Here is a 20,913-nt window from a genome sequence, read left to right as displayed (position 1 = left end):
ACTGCTTGGTTTTAATTTGATCTTTGGAAGAACCGCGACTTTCTGCACACGCATAGAAAGTAAACACAAGAATTTACAACTTAATAAATGTATCTGCTATTCAAGGATATCAGTACAGGGACCCTCCAGAAATTCTAGATGCCACTTTCCCCTGCATACAACTCACTGTAGTACCAAATTTCAACAAGTAAACATGGTGCATCCTTTTCCAGGGATAAACCACATAAGAGCAGGGCATCCCTTGTAACCTATGCCAAGTCATAAAGGTATTTGAGCATCAGACTCTTGCTCTCACTCTCCTCCATCCTCCAGCTGTAGAATGAAAAAAGCATCTACACCCCTCACAGACATCTTAGGAAGGTAAGAGAATGCAGTGCTTGGATGCTGTGCTGTTAAGGCTACAAAAGAAGAGAAAGAGGGAGGGGAAAACTTCAGGCATTACAGACCCCATTTGACCAAATGGCTGGAAAATACTTGTGATGGTGCCATTAGAAGCACTAGCTTTATATTCAATCTGCCTGGAGTTACTGCAGCTGGCATCAGTGGGAAATGAGCACCAGGCACAGCTACTGCCTAACCAGAGAGCAAATGCAGCAGAAATAAATGCTGTGATGGACCAAGAGGGCCCAGGGCTTGATTCCAGTTCCTAAAGTTTGTGTGTGTTTGTAGACCCATTTTTAATTGCTTTGTCCCATCAGGGAAAACAAGCATCTGAGCTGATGGTCTTTGTTCTGTAAGCTATGAAGTGCTAAGAGAATGTAAGTATTATCATTGCTATTTATTTTACCCTTTGGTGTTTTGCCTCTCTCCTGATTGGTTTGTGATGACTAATGTCAAAACTCTCTTCCATTATCTCTCTTGGGCAAAGAGATATGACATTTAGTATTGTGCACCACAGGCCATCCTCTCTCTTCCTAACATTAAGATCACTTACATAGCAAGAAGAAATCGTAACAATAGATGTATCTTTTATTCACAGATAAAAACTGAAGCAAGCTGTTATAATACATATTTGTACAAAGGACTTGAAAAAACCATAAAAAGGAAGATGATCAGAAAATATGATTCATTATGAAATGTGGTATTACATACACTATTAAACCTTTTCAAAAGTATTTGTTTGGCAACAATTTATCAATAGTTCCCACACTTAAGTGGCCTCCTTCAAAAAAGCACAAATCTCATGCAGCATGTATAAACTTGATCCTGAGGGTTTGCCTTCCTTAGAAAAACTGTAAAAAGATATACTATTTGTCTTAAAAGTTCAAAATGCAAATGCTATATTTATAGTCAAAACTATATAAAAATATGGACCTAACTTAACATTTACAAAAACTTTGTTTCCTTTTTTTTGTTTGTTTTATGGTTTTGGTAATAAACATAATTCTCAATTCCTGCAGTCAAAGAGGAAAAAAGAAAACCAAAACAAACCACAGTGCCCTTTGTAGACATCCTCACCTTAAGTTAACGACTCCAAAAAGACCAGGTCTGTGATAAGTGAGGTTAGTAACCAAAAAAGTAGGTAAGCAGTTAATATATATCTATATATGTATATATAAAATGGAAAACAAACATTTATTTTGATCTGAAAAAGTAATAATACAAAACCTGAAGGTAAAACAATCATCTCAAAATGCCATAATACACCTTTTCAATAGATAAATGTTCATAAAAATATCTTGAACCCTAACCAAGAAAACAATTATAATACAATTTTAATTCTGCTACATAAAACAGCTTTTCTATGAAACAAGAAGGCAAGTTCAGGTATGAAAACATAATTTACTTATTGCTTTTGCTACAATGCTGTTTTTTTATTTTTTACATATAGTCATAAATACACTATACAGTATAAAATATTTCGTAGGAATACATTTTGTGGTCTGCTTAGGTTTGCTGGCTTTAATTCTAGCACCAAATACAAAAATGAAAATCAAATGATCTTTAAAGGCACTTCCATTGTATGTTTGTTTTTTAACGTCTTGGTTTGTACTAAATTTCTTGGCTTCCATCTGGCAGAAGCAGTACTTGTTCCTACTTTTATCTTTGTACAGTTCAGGTCACGTTGAGGCACCAAATGATTTATGAACATTCCCATCCCCTCATCTGTTTCTTTCTCCTACAACATTCATTGTTGCTTTTTAGTCTTCACCTTTCCTCCTTCACCTTCCAGCGACTTCATCTCTTTACTTCATGTCGGACAATCCAGCTTCACTTCCTTCAGTCCCTTAAAAAAACCTCTCTTCAAACTTCCACTTCCCTTACTCCATCTTGTACATCTGTTATTCCAATATCAAAACACGTCACTATCATGATGTGTGACTTGCAAAGATTAACACACTGCTCCAGTTCCTCTGTCACTTGTTCCAGTGCCTCCAGGTATTCCTGTGACTCCTTATCAAGATCAGGATCCACTTCAACTGTCAGACAAAAAATAAATAAAATATGTAAGATAAACATCTCACAGCAAAACAGTATTCTATCACAAGGGAGAAAATCATGTAGAGGACTATCTTACGTCTCTTCAACTAAGAAATTTTTTCACTGTGTTCAGCAGATGCAAACCTCTACCTTGAGGCTCCATTTAAGCACAGCACTCAATCTGTGAGCAAATCTCATGCCTCAGTTTCCCAACCATAAAATGGATTTGGAAACATCTTTTCCTTCTTTGGAAAGAAGGATAACGAAAGATTATATAAATATTAACAAGAATCACAGTGAGTTTCCACTGTATTTTTTTTTTTAGCTCTTCCATTTCTGATACTATCCAGCACTGAAAAAAAAAATCTGTATCACAGAAATGCTAATGGGGTCACAGAGTACTTTAGAGTTCATTTCAGCAGAGTATCTTAGCAACTGCTTATCTTTGTCAGTGGGACTGCTCACATGCTGAAAAATTGTTACATGCTGATCATACTACTATTTTGCTAAGACTTACAGTCTTCTTTCCACTTATTTGGATCCATCATCAACCTGCACTTTGTCTCCTCCAACTCTTCCTTCAAAAACTCATGCTTTGCCTTTACTTCTCTGATTCGCTGCTGGCGCCTCTCTAGTATCTTCAGCTTGGTATGGAAATACATCAGACCCTTTTAAAACACAGAAAAAACATTTCATGAATTTGCCTGTTATGAGCTGACCTCCAACAGCTGGACACAAATTGCTCCCAGCTCACTACTTATGACTTAGGAGGCAAGGGTTTTTGTTGTTGTTGAAGTTGGTTTTCGGTGGCGGTGGTATTTGTTTTTTAATTTGGAGTGTAAATTAATGGCCTCCAATCTAGAGGAACAGCATACTACATCACTAGAGCATTTGTTGCACTTCTCTGAATTAGTAAACATCTCCAATACATTTTGAGATTACTAAAGTTTGTAGAGGAATTTTTTCCAGTAGTGCAAATGATAAACAAAGCCTAATAATAATGTGTCATATTTAATCCTAAAACATATGAATTCTTATTTTCTTAAAAGTATTCCTACCTTCTCAACATCCTGGAAAGGCTATTATGAAAGAAATGGGAAAAAGGCATCAGAAGAATATAGAAATTCTTGTCTCCAAAATAGAATTAGCTGGTGTTTCCCAATTACAAACAAACCATACTCAGTGTATCCCTGACTTAACAGAATCCCGTCATTTACATAAAGAGTTAATGACCCTACAGTTGAGAAAGGCTGTAAGGTTTCATCAACTAGGGTAAGATTATAAAGTCTTCTCATAATATATTCATCGGTAACTTCCATTTACACCATCAGTCATGTTAAACACAATTAATTTTAGACAGTAATCATTTCGATTTTCTGTGTTAAGGGTACCCCAACATATGAATTGTAAAATTAATAATTATAGTGCTTTAATTGCAATCAATTTCCTGAACACCATTCCAGCATTCAGGTAAGGATTCTGCCTGTATACTGTAATTTGTCTACAGTTGTTGTAAAATATGTGCTGACCTCAGTTTCCTCTTGTCTGTGTCGCTGTAATCGTTCCACATCATCAATCTCATAAACTTTAATTTCAAATGGCTCTTTTAAAGTGCCTGGCAAAGGTGGTAGGTCAACCCATTGGCCAGTGACACTGGGTTTTCTTCCTAGTGAGGCAGCATCTGGCAATGGAGCAGGAATCAGTCTACGACGCTGGAGACCTAAAACACAAAAGACAAGTGTTCATCAGACTCTAGGAGGACTAACAGACTGTAGAACATTACTGCAGCAAATTAAAGATCTAGGTTCTCCAGAAACTTAGAAGAAATGCTTTTCTTGCTCTTTTCCTTTTAGTAAAGTATCCTCAGGCTGCTGACTTGGTTACTGTCTTGGCAAAATATTTTCCTATTGGTTTACCGATGGGAGTAAGAGCAGTTCCTCTTCCCAAAGCAGATGACTGAGCCCCAGTTGTTTATTCTCTCCTTGCAAAAATATTTTCCTGGGTTAATTTATCTTTGGTGAGCTATTATGGTACTCATTACCTTGCAATGGAAATGTGATTGTGAGTAATTTCAGACCAATACTGATAATGACAGACAAGTCAGAAAATATCCTGCTCCTCCAGTTTAAGCCGAGAAAGACTATCTAAGATCCCCTTCATTGCATTACTTCTTTGCAAAGAGCCAACAGCTCTCTCCAGAACTACCACCAATACCTTTAAGGAGCTAAATACCAGCAGTTTTCAATGACACCATGGAATTAGGTCTTTGGCACTTCAGAAGGCAGCAACCAACCAAGCTGCAATTTGAGTCACCTCCAATGTCCAGGCCTATCACTGACTATTTGCACTAACACTCAGAAGGTCAGAGCATGACAAACCTCACCGATTCCTTTTTTTCCCCAAATGAGCAGCAAACCATTACATTGATACAATTGCCAAGACTTACGTTTCCTACAGCAGAAGCTGACTTGTGTCCTTCAAAAATACCGTTACTTTTGTATACGAGAGCTGGCACTTTTTTTTCCAACATTTTTTATGGTAATGTCTCTCTCTTCGTTCTCTCAAAGATTGACGACTACACTACATATATTGAGGATGAGTACACACACACGGGGCTGCTCAGACAATGTTAACAAGCCTGCTGTCCAATCCCTAGGCAAACAGGAGGACTGAAGGCCACCAGAAACAAACTTAAATGTCACATGTTAGCAGGAAGTATAAACAGCTTTAATTGAAAACCAGCTCAGAGGTAAGGAGTCTTATTACTTCTGGTCATCTTACCAAAGGGAGCATATCCAACAGACAAGACACTGTTGTTCAGAGGAAAGTGCTCCCAAGGTAAATACTGGGCCTGAGACCTCTGCAGGAAAGTAAAATTCATATTAAGGCCATCAAGTAAGCCCTGCCACAAGCTTCCGGAGAAAATGGAGACAGAAGTCCTGCAGGCAGCCCTGAGAACAATGCACCTCCACAGATACTTGAAGAGTTATCTGGTTTACATAGTCTTAAGAAAAATATCCCTTATTCTTCATTACATCCTTGTTAACTTCTAAGTAACAACAATCGTAAAGGGAATATTTGGAAAGGGTAAGACTTGATTCTACTTCTACAACACCTGTTCATCATTCTCACGACCCAACTTATTTAGCTTGAATCACCGCTATTTGCCTGCTGAAATCACCCACTGTAGCTCTGATCTTGGAACTACATTGGTAAGAGCAGGATTCTGTCTGAAAAGAACATTGAACAGATGCAGTAAGACTTATACACTAAACAGACAAACTTAAAGTCCTTCCACTGAACCAGCCAAAGTCCAAAGTTGATGTTGTTTCTGCAAAGATGAAGTTCAAGGATAAGGGAACAAGGTATCCAGCAACATCCAAGGGAGTAGAATCTCTCCACAGGATGGGTTTCCCTTCCATAGCTTCCTTATATGCAGAGACTGCACAGCTAAAACACAGTTTGGAGCAATGTAAGCAACATCAAGAATCTCTAACACTTGGCAAAGATTACAATATATTTTAGGCCAATAATGGGTCTGCATCAAACATTTCTTCTAAGAAATATTTCACAAAGTACCTAGAAATCTTTTTTCATGTATAAAATACATTATGGTCTCAAAGTCTAAAGCATTCCACAAAAGTAATACATAATTTACTGATATAGAGTAATTTCAATCGGAAAAAGAAATAGTTTGTCATTTTTAAAGACCTTATAAGCATTTCCTGAGGCAAAAACAAATAGAAATCCATCAGTGGGTAATGCCTTCTCAATATGTGCACAAATTTTACAGCTGTTAATATTGATTTGTAGGAAAGGTTTAAGAGGTTGATATGCTATGGAAAGAGAACTGCAGCAAAATGCTGCACTAAGTTTCCAAACTGATTTATCACCTGCTGAAGCAACTCAGTTGCTTTGACCAGAAAGCACCCTAAGATCTACGTCAGTTTAACTCACTTGGGCTGGATTTTTTCTGGTTTCTGAGCCAGAATTGAGCATTATGGATGTCTACAAGGACTGCAATAATTATCCTTCTCCAACCAAAAACTCAAATTCAGTGCATTGCTGGTATCAAATCCTACTATATTTCTACCAGTCAGTATGCTTAGGGTGCTGAATGAGGCTGCTGGTCATTAGCTACACAGCACCGATTGTTACCAATTCTTTACGACACTACAGGACTCTGAGCTAGATCAATAAAAATGAGTACTGTAACAGCAGTCATACGACCCTGATTCTGAATCTGGCTACCACCAGCTTACATGAAGGGGGGCACTTACATGTGCACCACTTGCGAAAGCAACAAGGAAAGGCACCAGAGAGCAGAAAAAAGGACCTGGCACTTGTACGCCCACCTTTGCACGGTGCAGTCAGAGGCATCTGCCTTGGCACAGTATGTGAGCAGGAGCCTCTTCTGAACCAATCCCCCCATCAGTTTGCTATTGTTTACAGAATCTACACGTGCACTCTAAAATTACATTATAAAACCACTACTACAGAGCAACACTATAATTTTGCGATTAGCTGGTAGCAGTAACATAGGATTTGCTTGCATCTTGCATATGCACCCTTCTGGTCTGCCCCCAAGTCCTACCTTTGGATAACCTAACGTGCATCCAGCAATCCTCATTAATTCACAAGCGCTATTCTCCCCTCCAGGCGTATTCCCTTGTTTCCAAATGGGAGCCCCAGCCCACCTCACTGAAATTTTTCTCACCAACTCCCAGCGTCAGAGCTCCTCCTCTCCTCACTGCCCTTCTCTCCCCATTCTCCCTCAGCCTGCACAAGAATTTCTCACTTGATCCTCATAAAAGCTATCAGCACCCTCACTCTTCCCAATCCACCCATACACCCTCCTAATCTGGGCCGTCCTGGTGCCGTGCTCGCCACCAACCCCGCTGAGGAAGGCACATCCCCTGTCTGCTGACGGCCATCTGCTGCCTCCTCCCTCACAGGGAGGCTGCCGTCGCCCCGGGGCACACAGCGCCTCTCCTGCCCTCTCCGCCACAGCACCTGTGTCACACCTGCAGCTTTGAAGTGAAATAAATGACAAGTAGCTGCTGTCACAGCGATACAAGCACACAAGTGCATGCAGGCAGACCTGGCTTTGAGCTCCCCCCAAACCACCTCTCCCTCTCAGCTGGAGGTGCTGTGAAAATCCCCCATCCTGAGGGACTCAGCAGCACACTAGCGGCCACCTGGCTGCCCTCCCCTTCCTTCCTTACCTGTTGATCGTTTCTTGGGAGACTTGAGGCTCCTCATCCGGCCCGGCGACGACATCCCACTTTCACTCATGGAGTCATGCGCCGAGGAGGCACTGCCCGTGGCCTCGCTGTCCCGAATCATGCTCTCATAGCCGCTGCTGCCACCGCTGTGGTAAAAGAGAGCCGTCCTCCCCATGGCTGGTGGCAGCTCCCCGCTTAGGACGCTGCTGTTGTCACTACCATGCCCGCTGCTGTACCGCTGAGGCCGCCGGGGTGCCGTTATCTTGCTGTAGGGAGACGGCAGCACCGGGACCTGCGACTTCTCATCACTGAGGTTAATGCCGCTATCATTGCCGCTGTCAGAGTCAGTGGAGCCTCGGAAGTGGCCCACCTTGACAGAGCCGCCTGACACCAGCTCGTTCACACGGCTGTTGGCCGCCCTCATGGCCTGCTTGGTCCCCATGATGGTCCCTCGGCCGGGTTTGCCGCTGACAGGCTGCACGGAGCGGGGGGCCGCCTTCCCACTAGGGGCCACGCCAGAGCCCTTCCCCACGGGCTGCGCCAGGGACTTCACGGAGGAGCTGAGGGACTTTGACCCACTGGCAGAGAGGCCCCGGTTTTTATTCCCACTGGCTTGGACCTTCTGGTTAGCTGTGGGTTTTGCCTGGCTGTTTTTTCCAGGTGCAGGGGCGGTGAAGGGTGGTGGTAAAGCCACACCAGAGGCAACAGGGGGGACGCCCAGCCTAGGGACAGAGCGTCCTGTCCGGCTATTTCCGGGGTTTCCATTTTCCCTCGCCACATTTGCTTTGGATCCGACTGATGTCAGGCTGTCACACCTCTCCAGGGACATGTGGCTTCCATAGCGGTGCACGGCTTCACTCTTTGACGCCTTCGCCTTCAAGCTTGATGTCATCTTAGGCAAAGAGTGGTCACCCTTCAGGTTCATTCTACTGCTGGCACTTTCACTGAAGTAAGACCCAGCTTTCAAACGCAAATCCATTTCATCCTCAGCCTTTGGTGTGGCAGCTCTGGCAAAGTCCAAGCTGGTGGCTTTTCCCCCACCATTTCCCAGAGCAACAGGTTTCTGCTCCAGGCTCGATTTGCGTACGGGAGGTGTTGGAGGTGTTGGCCCACCTGGCCTGGGCAACAAGCTTGACTTCTGTGGCACACTCTTCTTTCCCAGTGAAGATTTCAAGCTGCCAGTGGCCATGGGAGCATCCGAATTCCCTCGTGTGATGGCCTCCGACAAACTACTGTTAGCATGCGATACTGGCATCACTCCCAGTGTGGTGGCTCCTCTCTTCAGCTGTGGCATCTTCATCACAGCTTCTGACTTCTTTGCAGCTCCGCTGGAGGATTTGCAGGCCATTTCACAACCATCTACAACCCTCTGCGAACAGGTGAGCATAGTCTGTGACTTCGTTGGCCCAGATGCTGCACCAAAATACTGGGCAGCTTTTCCTGGCTGCTTCTCAGTACCAAATGTGTGAGATTTTGGAGACAGCAACGCATCTGCAGGTTTCGTTTCCAGCTGATTATCTGTGCGCAACAGCCAGGGATCTTCAAATATGCAATGTGGATTCTGCAGCTCTTTATAGCTAAGGACAGTATTATTGTGGATTGGAGACGAGGTAGTTTTTGTTTTCCTAGGAAGACTAGAATGTATTGTTTCTATTACAGGTGTATCGCGAGAATTACCACATTTTATTTTTACAGGCTGATCAGTGACACAAAAAGCACTTTTAATCTGAGATGCTTTGGTAGTTTCAGAGGTTTGCGGGCTTTTGCCAAAGCCTGAGGACAGCTTGCTAGAATTCATGCTCTCACTGTCCAGTTCAGAGAAGCAAAATCCACTATCATTCAGAGCGCTTTTTAGGGGGACGGATGAATTGGGTGAATCCAAATTGAATGGTTCCTCAGACTTGTTACAGCTGTAAGATGACTGAGCAACAAAACTGTCACTAGACTGGGCTCCATCACTTTCAATTGTACAGATGCTGACTTCACTGAGCCATGAACTGATGGAGGAACGTCTGCTGCTGGTAAAGGGATCCTTAGCAAAGGGCACAACAATATCAATATTTACACCAGTAGAAGTTTCCTGTGAGGTATAAGCATCAAACTCATCGTTTATGCTGCTGATAATACTAACTGGCCTCGAACCTGATGCGAGAGCCTGAAGGGAGCAGTCACTGTTAAAGCTAATGATACTTGAAGGTCTTCCGTTATCCATAATCCCGCTGATGGACAGTTCTTCCACCACAGTGAAAACAAGTTCATCCTCTCCATTCAGCTCAACGGGCTGCTGCAAAGTCACCGTGGTGGTTAGTATATCCCGATCAAAACATTTACCTCTGAACGCTGACCGGAAGCTGTGTACCTCTATAGCACCTGACTGATTCTGGGCATTGCTACCAACCAGAAATGTGCTTCCTTGGGGGTTCTGCTCAGGTTTGTTTGCCATCTGCTTGCTCATTCCCACAGGAGGAGTGCGAACTGCACTGCTATTGTCCAGCTCCAAACTCTGAGCACTGGGGCCTGGCACCTGCTCTTTCTGCTGTGGAGGTGGGGGTGCTGGGCTTGGCAAGGGTCTCTTCGCATACAAGGACTTTTCTTTAGTGACGCAGCCAGCTGTAGCTTTATTCTGCTCCAAATTCTTTGAAGGGCTACACCTTGAGGACTGCAGGGAATCAGTGATTGTCTCTCTCTCTCCCTCCAGTACTGTTATTTTGCTGTCAGCTCTGCTCTGTGGCTTGGAAAGCTCTGTTTTCAAGTGAGGTGTGTTCTTCTCATGACAATTACCATTGCCACCCTTTGGTGCAACAGTCTGGAAAGGAAGGTTATGTCCTTTTTTTGGAGATGCAGTTTCTTGTGGAACTGGTTTCTTAAATCCTCCAGAAGGAGGAGATATTTTTTCCTTTATCAGTTTAGACTGTGCATTTTCTGTACCTCCAGGCAATGGATTACAATTGGACGCAACAGAGATTTCTCCACAAGCAAATCTGATGGGTTCCTCACTTCCATCAATGCACTCTAACCTTTCTTGCAGTTCAGCAAAAGTGTTGCATTTAAAATGGTCCTTGTCAGAACTCCTACCAGTAGCAGAATTGTCTTTACTTCTCTTCTTGTTCAGGGATGGGATTATGGGAACAAACTCCGGAGGACCTTCATTATCTGTCAATTCCCTGTCAGACAAAGCGGCACCATTGGGACCAACGTAGATGACAGTATCACAAGACTGTTCACTGCTAGAAGAATAATCAGGATCACTAGATATACTCAGGACAGGAAGGTCAGGGTCAAGGGCAACCGTTCGTGGGTGGAATGGTCGCAGATGGGGAGGTCTTCTGACATGTCCTTCTTCACATGAGCTCTCTCCTCCAGATGAGCTGGATGCATACTGCAAATGATCAAAAAGGGAAAAATTATTCACGTGAATTGATATATAGGTATACATAAATGCACTTTATTGATAAAAAGGTAGGTTTTCTATATAGTCTGTGCTCTGTGTACGATTACAATTACATCTAGAGGAAAAATATTACTGTGTGAATTAAAGTAACAAGGTCATGCTACATAGATTTTACTGAATTAGGAGGAATCTATCACAGCTTTTCAGATAGTTTACATTAAATATTATATGTTGTCTTTCTCCTCAACAGTTTTCCATTTCTTCTTGTTTTTTTAATTAACACAAATTGAAGCTTTTGAGATAGTTTCGCATACAAGCAAAGAAAGAATACATTTGGAACAAAAAGAAAGGGAATTTCAGGATTAAGAATTGAGGGTGGGATGATGGCTTGGTGCCAAGTCATTTGTCAGTTCCTCTCCTGAGCTTTCATGCATTTTGTACTATTTCTTACCGCCAAGAAATCCCACGTTCCCCCACCGAGAGGCTAGAAAAACTTATTTTCAAATGAATTAATTGTAGCTTGTTTGTGCACCAACCTTGGATTTCTTCTTTCTCATTCGGTGGATTCGTGATGCAAGCTGAATGGTGGTGAGAGTTTCTGCATAATTGACTGGGGAGTCAGAAATATGCGCAATCATAGTAGTTCTGCAGTTGATGTTCCCAAGTGATTCCCTCAACAACATTGTCAACTTGTTGTCCCTGTGTAACAATTGAGAAAATTAGGATGGTTTAAAGAAAAAACAATTTTTTTTGCAGATTTTTACACCACAAGTTGTGCTTTCATTCTCATAGGATATATGCAACTATGGTACACGTCAATAAGAAATTTCTCTTATTATTTGACCATACTTAAAAATGTGTCTAAACACACACATACAAAGATAACAAGCATTTTGACAATTTATTTGCCTGTGTATTTGTAGCGTAAGTCATTTTATTTGTTATTTGAGACAACTGTAAAACGATTGATAACTAGTTTAGTTATTTCAGGTCTATCTCATACTACCCAAGCAGCTCATGATTGCTTTATTTTTACCTGAGCAGACTTTGCATCTGAATATCTAAGCTCTGCAAGCTACATGCTAATAATTTTGATAAGAAAAAAAAAAGTCAACAGAAACAGTATGAAAATCCTAAACAAATAACATTAGATATCAGAAACATATTATCAGTGCCATCTTAACTAATCTAGTTTCCATTCTGCCTGCAGTGCTCTGCTCTGACATCACAAATGGGAAGCTAAATTTCTCTCTGAAGATTTTCTTGATGATGCAATCATCAGCTATGGAAAGCAAAGCTGACAGAATAGGTGACATTTTGTCCTCCATGGATCCCCAACACATGTACCCAAGGCTCCCTGGAGGCTGCTTCCATCACAACTCCGAGCTGGCTCAATATGTGGGAACTACCATCAAGTCTATGCTCACCAAATTACAGTAGGTGACAAAGTTGAAGATCTGTCCTTCCCTATTCTAACACATCCAACCCGTACTCCATCCACAAATGTAGCAACTAGCCTGAGGAAGTTATCTACTTTCTGTTTAATACAGAAAGAAAGAACACCTGTTTGAGATGCAACACTAGATAAATAAGTGAAATGACATGATTGATAATGAAGGAACGATGTTATAAAGACAAGTAGCAATTAAATTTAAGGACAGAAGGCCAACTTCTGGTAGGGATGTTTACATTGTGGATCTTGTCTTTGGGCTGGGCTCTTGACTGGTGCATTTAACATAACATTATTTTCAAGTACACTCAACAAAGCAATATGCATAAATGTTCACTTCTGCTAAACTGTGCAACATGGTGCTCATCTTTTTTTCTGAATTTCAATATAATTTCTAAATTTGGTAAAAGGAGACAAAATTCTATGAAATTTTGATGGAAGTGTTTACTATTCCTGTCCAGCTGGCTGAGACAGGTCTAAATCCAAGACCCAGGAAACAGACGACAGAAAAAAAATTCACCATTTTTCCCTGCATTTTTCAAGAATCAAACCGTCTTAACCATTCACCCAAATTTAATATATGACAATAACCATACAATTTTTTGGTCACTTAAGTAAGAATTTCATGTTACTATGTGACCTCTAAGCATTCTGTGTATGTATACACACACACACACAGAGGTAGATAAAAAGATATATCTGCAATATGTAAGCGACCTTAGAAGACAGATCTCTCTCTGACAAAACGTCCTTTAATTTCATCTTAGGTAAAGAGTGATTTGCTGATGCAATGCAATTCATTGTTAAGGTAACACCAGCCACAAATTTACGCTAATACATGCAATAATTCACTTACTTATATGGCACATGCTTAGCACCATTAATTAAGGCCAAAATTACATTGCCCAGGGCAGAGAGAGACAAACACAGAGAGCCTCCTCCATCTCGGCTCTTGCTCAGCACTTTTTCACAGCTTCCTAGATCAATGAGATGCAAACGGCTGCGTCCTCCAGACACTAAAACAAAAAGGGGAAAACCAGTTGTACATCATGTGTTTGCATGAGCTCAAGCCAGACTGGGTATTCAAAACATATTCAAATGAAGAAAATAATGAATACAGCACAGGATAATGATAACATTAAATATTAATAGTGAGGAAACCAGGTATTAGCTACAGCTACTGAAGTTATAGGTAGACTGGCTTAAGGGTTCATTTCACTTTTTCTTTCTAAGCTTATTGCAAATTATTGTTAAATCAATCCAAACTGAAGTAATTTAAAAATAAAGAACATGGTGAGAAGATTCATACTTCCTCCTTTGCCACTCTTCTCCATGCGATACTGGTATATGTGAAGAGTAAAGAGCATGTGTGAATTTCTCCTATCTTCTTCGTCACATTCAGGTTTGCTGGTACTTCTGGCAGCAAGTGCAGCATCAAGGAAAAATGCAGCTTTCTCTGCTGTCGGGGCCCTTAGCTCACTTTGGTTTTGAAGCTGGAACATAAACAAGAGAATAACTAATTTGCACAGGAGCTTTTTTTTTTTCCCCTCTGAACTGGATAAATCTCTTGAGAACTTAAACAAAACAAATATTTACACCATGGGAGCAGGGCTTATAGATTAAAACCAAAAATTTGTTTTTACTGTCTTAAAAATTTTCATAATTGTTGTCAGATAAAAAGAAATAGAAAGTTTACGGAAGTCCTACTCAGAGAATTTATGCTGTGATATCCATTATACCTGTGTTCCGCATATTGGATCTTCTCTCAGATAAACTCCGGGAGACTGGCCATCCTGAAGGCTGCCACTGGCTACTTCAGCTAACAAATCCTTAAGGTTTTCATCTTTGCCACTGATCTCCACAGCAGATACTCTAATAGAGAAACGTGTCCCAGTTTTTTCTTTACGTTCATTGATTAATTTGAAGAGCCAAGAAATTGCACAGGGGATGATACCAAGGCTTTGTGTGGAACTATCTTTCCCAATCATGGTAAAAGACTTTCCTAGAATGAAAAGACAAATGTAAACTTAATTCACCATTCTTGTACAAGACACTTTTTCTTCGTATTACTACTAGCACATTATATGCAATGCCATGTGCTACACAGATAATGGGAAATAATGTGCAAAAATGCAAAGTATTTAATTATTAATCCATTACTATTTATTCAATTATTTTTGCCATTTTGTAACTCAGACCCACAGCAAATTAAATTTTAAAAACATCTCTGATCTTTTGATTTTCATCACAATGCACCTATATATAAACTCGCTCTTGAATAAGCTAATCTGATGTTACATTTTACCTTTTCAAATTAAAGCTTACAATCCCAGTGTAGAAATAAACCATGATAAGTTTGCAAAGCTAATTAAAAAGAAATTCTAATCTATTCATATACTCCAGGTTTATTGTTCCAGGAGCTGACAGCATGTAATTACCAGACTGACATAGTAATTAACTGTAACGAATTTGGGAGCTCACCAAGCTTGACATGACCAAAGCAAAATATGCAACCATCTGCACCATTCACAACAGACTGGATTACTTCTGCTACTGTTCCAGAGCATACCTCAGCCTGAAAGAAAGATTAGAGACAAATAAGTAAAAGCATATACTATGTTTTTTTTTGTTTGCCTTTTTTTTTTTTTTTTAAGTCTTCTTCTGTATGAAATGAATGGCTCAATATTTTTGAGCCACATTATTCTCCTTATTTTTATGTCATCAGTCCTATTATTTTAGTAACTATACTATCTTAAAAAAAATAATAAGATCTGCTACTACAGCCTGAAATAGTTTTCAATTCTATTAAACCAATTCTCTTGGAATATTGATTCTATGACTAACATAGCAAACTGAATGCTATCCAACCAGGCTTCCTGCTGGTATAATAGCTTAGCCAAGGCTATTCAGCAATAGTAGCAACTCCACTGAAATTAAGCTACTCAACAGTGCTCACAGGAATTAAAAAGACATTCATACTGGAGAAAATACATTAAGATCCCTGAATAAGATTTCATAGCACCATGTTTTCCTTTTCCAGGGGAAACAGCATTATCAATAAAGAAAACTTGCTGAAATACTTGAGTGTACCAAAACCAGTTTATCCACATCAGTGAAGGTCTCAAATATACAATATGATGATCTATTAGGTATGGCAACTGTGTGGGGCAGTGCTCTGTGTGTGGTGTGTGTTAAATATGTAACTACAGTGAAATGATAAGGCTCTGTTTGCAGGTGCACAGCAGTGAGCTTGCCTTGAGCAATGACGCTTGCATAAAAGTGGCTGGGCTGGCCAACACTACCCAGAAACACCACAAACAGGCCACCCAAAAGGTCCACCACGAGCACCTCAAAGAGCCTAGCCCAAACCAGGCGTCAGCAATCCGGAAGGCTGGTGCCAAAACCAACACAGAAGGTGGCTGCAACTGGCCAGCCCACTTTGCAGCAGGGCTAGCAATGGGAGTTTTATTATCTGTAAGAAAAAGCCACTAAGTTTTAGGCTAATGTTGAAATCACTGTTGTGAGAGGCACATACCATCAGTACCACAATCAATATAAAATAATCAGTCAAAAACAGAGAATAAGCAACCTGGAAAAGGCAATGAAAATATAAAAGCTCCCTAACTACTTCGGTATAGCAGTAACACAGGGTTAGCTGTATCTCTTCTTCTAACAGCGGTGTTCAGCAGCTAATGTTAAGCACGTGCTCCTTGCCCACTGAAGGCAGTGGAGAAGGACATTCTTCATGTCATCAAGTGGGTTAAAACCTAACTGGAGTGAAAAGTGAACTTCAAATTGGCTGTGTCTTTCACTAACACAAGAGAAAGGCAAGGAGATAAGTTAGTCAGTAAATCCATCTCCCCAGCTTTTATTCCTTAATTTTACATCTTGGCTAAACTGAAAATGTAAGAGTTTACCCACCTGTCTATTCATTACTGTGTTTTTTTCCATGCACTAAGGCAACTCATTTTAATATAAATCCTCAGAAAAAGATGGTACTCTTAAGGCAGAGGAAACACAGCGGCCATAAGAATCATCAAATCATTTAGGTTGGAAAAGACCTCTAAGTTCATCAAATCCAATCATTAACCTAGCCAAGTCTAGCACTAAACCATGTCTCTAAGCACCGCATCTACACATCTTTTGAATACCTCCAGCAATGGTGACTGAACCACTTCCCTGGGCAGCCCGTTCCAATGCCTCACAACCTTTTCAGTGAAGAAATTCAGTGAAGACTCAGGAGGTTTATGCAAGTGATTTCAATACCTGTGAAGCATCCTGGGGGAAAACTGCATCAAAGGCAAACATCTTTGGAACAGCAACAACACCCCTCCTGTGACCTATGTTGGAAGGCCCGCTTGCCGCTGGATCATAAAGAGTGATTTGCTTTTTTCGTGGATCCACCTTTAGGAAGGACATGGATTCAGATGTTTCATGTGCTCCTTGAGAAGGACAAATTCTTACCATCACTTTCACCTGCAAAAGTTCATAAGAAATTGACAACTTTAGTTCCCAGCTAAACAGATGCAAAGCATTCCTCCCAAACCCGCTCCCCCTCCCAAGACATGATCATTTATAATATTTAGGCGTGTCAGGACAACCGTGGGACAAAATCAGAGCCAGATTTTCCAGACTGGTTTCCACCCTGGGGTCTGCACTGAATTAGCTTTTAAAGGTGCACTTTGTCCTCTTTGTTGACTCTGTTCCAATTTCAACATTTCTATTTCTAGATGTCTGATCAGCAGGTATAATCCACTGTAGGTGTAATACCACGCCTAAAGAAAAGGAAACTCTAGTCTCCTACCTTCCATGTACTTAATGTGACCAAAAGTACAAAATGATCAATTCCAAAATCCATGGGAATAACACAAAGCTGAGAGAGCTAGTGCATTCAAACTAAATCTGGAAACTTTCAATTCCTTTTTCATGTTCCCCTAATAAACAGGTGCCTCTCTTATAGCTTTCCCAGGCAGATGCCTTTATGCTGTTATTGCTAGGTAGTTTGGTGGTTAGTTGAAGATTTTATGGCAGTTTCAAAGAAGAGAAGGGAAAAAAAAAAAGCATTAAAAGGTCCAAAATCTTGAAAGGAAACTGCTCACAAAGTACGTTTTATTCCTACACATGGCATTTTAAGACATCATTTTTAGACAGCTCAGACATGTTGGCTGTGATTTCCCAAGCAGCTTATGGGAGCCAAGTGACCGGGTCTCACTCAAGTTCAGCAAAGGCTGCACACCTGCTTCTTTTAAGCTTCCTGGAAATCATATTCTTATTTTGAAAAAACATGAAATACTGCCTCACACCCACTTATGACCATTTATCCTTAATGAAATGCTCTCAGGTCAGAACCAGTGTGTTTTACACACCTGGCACTGCAGCAAATGACTATTACAGGAGCAGTGAATCACTCTGCCGATCGTCAATTCTGCACTGCCCAGCAGATCAAACTTAGAGGAAAGCAATGTTCAGCCAGAGTGACTCTCCCTGGCCAGTAAAAAAAATGCTTCAAAAACATGCTGAACAACAGCATTAGGTCCTTATCTAACTACCACATGTTCTCCAACACCAGCGTTAAACGTAGTTTTGCTGGGTGAAGAGCCTCCATGGCTGTAATGCACCACAGGCAGCAGAGCTGGAGCAATTCGCACTCTTCAGAGCACCCATCAGGATGTGCGTCTTCTGCAATGCAACTACTGACCCTAATGAAGTACAGTCCTCCTTTTACAGTGCTTGCTTCTGATGTGGAAGAGGAGCAACAGATAGCAACCCCCCCCACACTTCTGCAAATCCACCAGGTGAACCCACCAAATAGAGCACGCTGATCAGAGTTGCTGATCTAAGGCCAACCTCTAGCATGGAGGTGGATGTTGCATGGGGACGCTGGGTTGGAAAGCATACACTGCTAACAGAGACGGATTCTCCTGTTTTTGTAACTTGTTACTGCTAAATTTAACCTTAAATCTTCCAGAACAATTTATCACTATGTTCTGAGAATATTATTTCATTAGAATGGTGTGCATTTATTATGCTGTCACATTCTTTTTCTCTTTACAAAAAAATGCACTTTGCAGTCAGCACCTCCCCATCAGTCCTGCATCCAGAGAAATAATGGTAAAGAAAGAACCAAAGCTGAAAAATTGCTTCAGCGAAGCACAAGAGGGAAATGCAGTCCTCCCAGCATTGCAACAAACAAATACTGGAGCAGGCTGAGCCACCCTCTAAGACTGCCGTTCATATCAGACAAGACGAGAAGGTGATGGCATGCACACCTGCACCCAGAGGGTGCAAGTGAGATGTAGTGCCCAGACCAGGGTGATTCACAGCACCACACTGAACTGTCCCTGTCTTTATCAACTAGGGATGGTAGGTAACTTGAAGGTTTTCATTTAATTTCTCAGCTGTTCCATTTTTCCAGCTCCTCCTTTCTGGGGGGCTAAGTTGCATGCAGGCATCCCCTGCACAGTCACTAAGGAGCATGGCTGAGCACCATCACAGAAAGTATTTTCAGAAAATGGCTATAAAAGCTTTTCCCCAACATTTTTTCCAAACAAAGGGCTTAAGAAACAACTGACCCACCCAGTAAACACCGCAGGAGGCTCCACCAAAGGCAGCAGCAAATTCTTCCACCTACCAACTCAGGCAGTCCCCCCTTCTTTTCACTTTTATGCTGATATGAATATGAAAACATAGTCCCAGAAAATAATTGAACCTTAGAATAAATGAAACAGCTGCTTCAAAAGCAAAGTGCATCAGAGGTGACAGACTCAAGGCTGTTTCCCCATAAAAGCTCCACGAAGCCAGCTTTGTGTATTAGCCTGTTAGCTCAACCTTGACATGCTACCAAAGTGCTCAGAAAAATAACTGCCCTCAGGAAAAAAAAAGAAAGAAAAATAAATACATACATACAAATGCCCACTTCTGAGTCACTTGATTAAAATTAGTTTTAATATATATGCTATTTAAAAAAATAAATCCCTAAACAATCCTTTCTTTTCTCTCTTACACTTATTATTAGATTCTAGCAGCCAGAGCTTGGCTAAGAAGAAAATTGGTCTCCTCCTGACCTAAACAGCAAGTTTCTTCCATCAGTGTTACTCCTCCTAACAAAAAGGTGACTTTACCCCCAGAAAAACCTTGTGTGCCAAATCAGCTTTTTGAGACCCTCTCTCTGAAGCAGAAAGGTACTAAAATCTCTTCTCAAAGGGTATCAGATCCCAACTCTTAATGGGCCTCAAGGGTCATCTTCATTTTCACAGAGAAAATGAGCTTTCAAGACAAATGGGAGGGGGCAAGAAAAGAGCAGCTTAAGGGAGTTCCTCTTCTGGTGTTTTGTGTATAAATGCTGATTTGCAGAGTAGAAAAACAGATTTCAAATTTAGTTTCTTTGCCCTCTAAATCCATCTACAAGTGATGGCTTAATGTTTAAAGCTACCTATCAGAAATTGTAGGGTTATAATGTGTCACTCTTATTCACAATGCTGAGCTGCCGAGCTAGGCACTGACTTCACTCAGAAATGAACTAAAAATGCTCATGTAAGTACCAACAAGAATAAAGCTTACTCAAACCTATCGCTTTGCAAAAGCAGAAGCTAAAGTGCAGGCAGATCCCACATGCAGGCACATGCTTCTCAATATGTAGAAGAAAGATTTGGTGTTATACATTTTTATTATTCTAGCCCTCCTTTGTTCCAGGAACAACCTTAATTGCCAGGTTTGTATTCAAAGCTCTGAAGTTCAACCCAGTACTTTTCTGTGTTGGGATAGGAGGAACACGGCACAAAAAGCTGAGTACTGTACAGCCAGCATGGTTCCTGCCTTAAGGATCAACTTAACTGCACCTTCTCCTGGGTCTCTTCATCAATTTTTAATACAAAAGGCATGCTCATTTGCAGAGACAGCAACTTGCAGTGCAGAAAATCACCCAGATACAAGGGTTTTTAGTGAGGGAAGGACTCAAGAAAACACATGAACCTGTAAATCTTAAAGTAACTTTGGCCCATGACTAGACAGCACAGTAGCAGTATCTGTACTGCACTCAAATTCTTTTATTCGCTTATGAAATGAATGACTAGAACTAAATGCAATAACATGAATTTCAGGCCCACTCAGAATTACATCCTCTGTGGGCAGTTACTCAGCAGTGTGGCCAGTTCTGGTGCTTAGCTCCAACAGCAGCAGTACCAGCTACTGGTAACACTTGTATGAAGTGAAGAAACCTTAAGAGAAGGAATTTAGAGGAGAACAAATGAAGAAAGGGAAAAGTAAGACATATCTGAAAGAAAACAAAGAGGAGACCTAGAAGGAATGTCAACAGGGGGACAGGGAGTTAAAAAAAAAAAAAAAGCAAAGAAAAACAATACAAATAAGGTGATTCCAGAAAAGTAATCTCAGGATCAGGGCATCTCTGCCCTGACCACTATTTAGAC

At 41.1% G+C, this 20,913-nt stretch overlaps 1 protein-coding gene across 5 annotated transcripts in view; it reads right to left on the bottom strand.

The window, feature by feature from the left end:
* Positions 1–948: 948 nt before the first annotated feature.
* KIF26A (kinesin family member 26A) overlaps positions 949–20,913 on the bottom strand; it is a 100,170-nt gene continuing 80,205 nt past the window's right edge. For all 5 annotated transcript variants that reach the window (XM_080593216.1, XM_080593217.1, XM_080593218.1 and 2 more), the window contains 10 exons: positions 16,754–16,963; positions 14,969–15,062; positions 14,227–14,489; positions 13,797–13,980; positions 13,344–13,503; positions 11,574–11,736; positions 7,647–11,025; positions 3,951–4,141; positions 2,939–3,089; positions 949–2,420 (listed from right to left, as the gene is read on the bottom strand). In XM_080593216.1, coding sequence (XP_080449342.1) covers positions 2,245–2,420; positions 2,939–3,089; positions 3,951–4,141; positions 7,647–11,025; positions 11,574–11,736; positions 13,344–13,503; positions 13,797–13,980; positions 14,227–14,489; positions 14,969–15,062; positions 16,754–16,963 — 4,971 coding nt within the window. In that variant the 3' untranslated portion in view covers positions 949–2,244. The remainder of the gene's footprint in view (positions 2,421–2,938; positions 3,090–3,950; positions 4,142–7,646; positions 11,026–11,573; positions 11,737–13,343; positions 13,504–13,796; positions 13,981–14,226; positions 14,490–14,968; positions 15,063–16,753; positions 16,964–20,913) is intronic.

Source organism: Anser brachyrhynchus, assembly GCF_964034855.1.
Source record: "Anser brachyrhynchus genome assembly, chromosome: 5".
NCBI classification, from domain to species: Eukaryota; Metazoa; Chordata; class Aves; order Anseriformes; family Anatidae; genus Anser; species Anser brachyrhynchus.
Note: the sequence above shows the minus strand (reverse complement) of the source record. Positions and strands in the feature narration are given on the sequence as shown.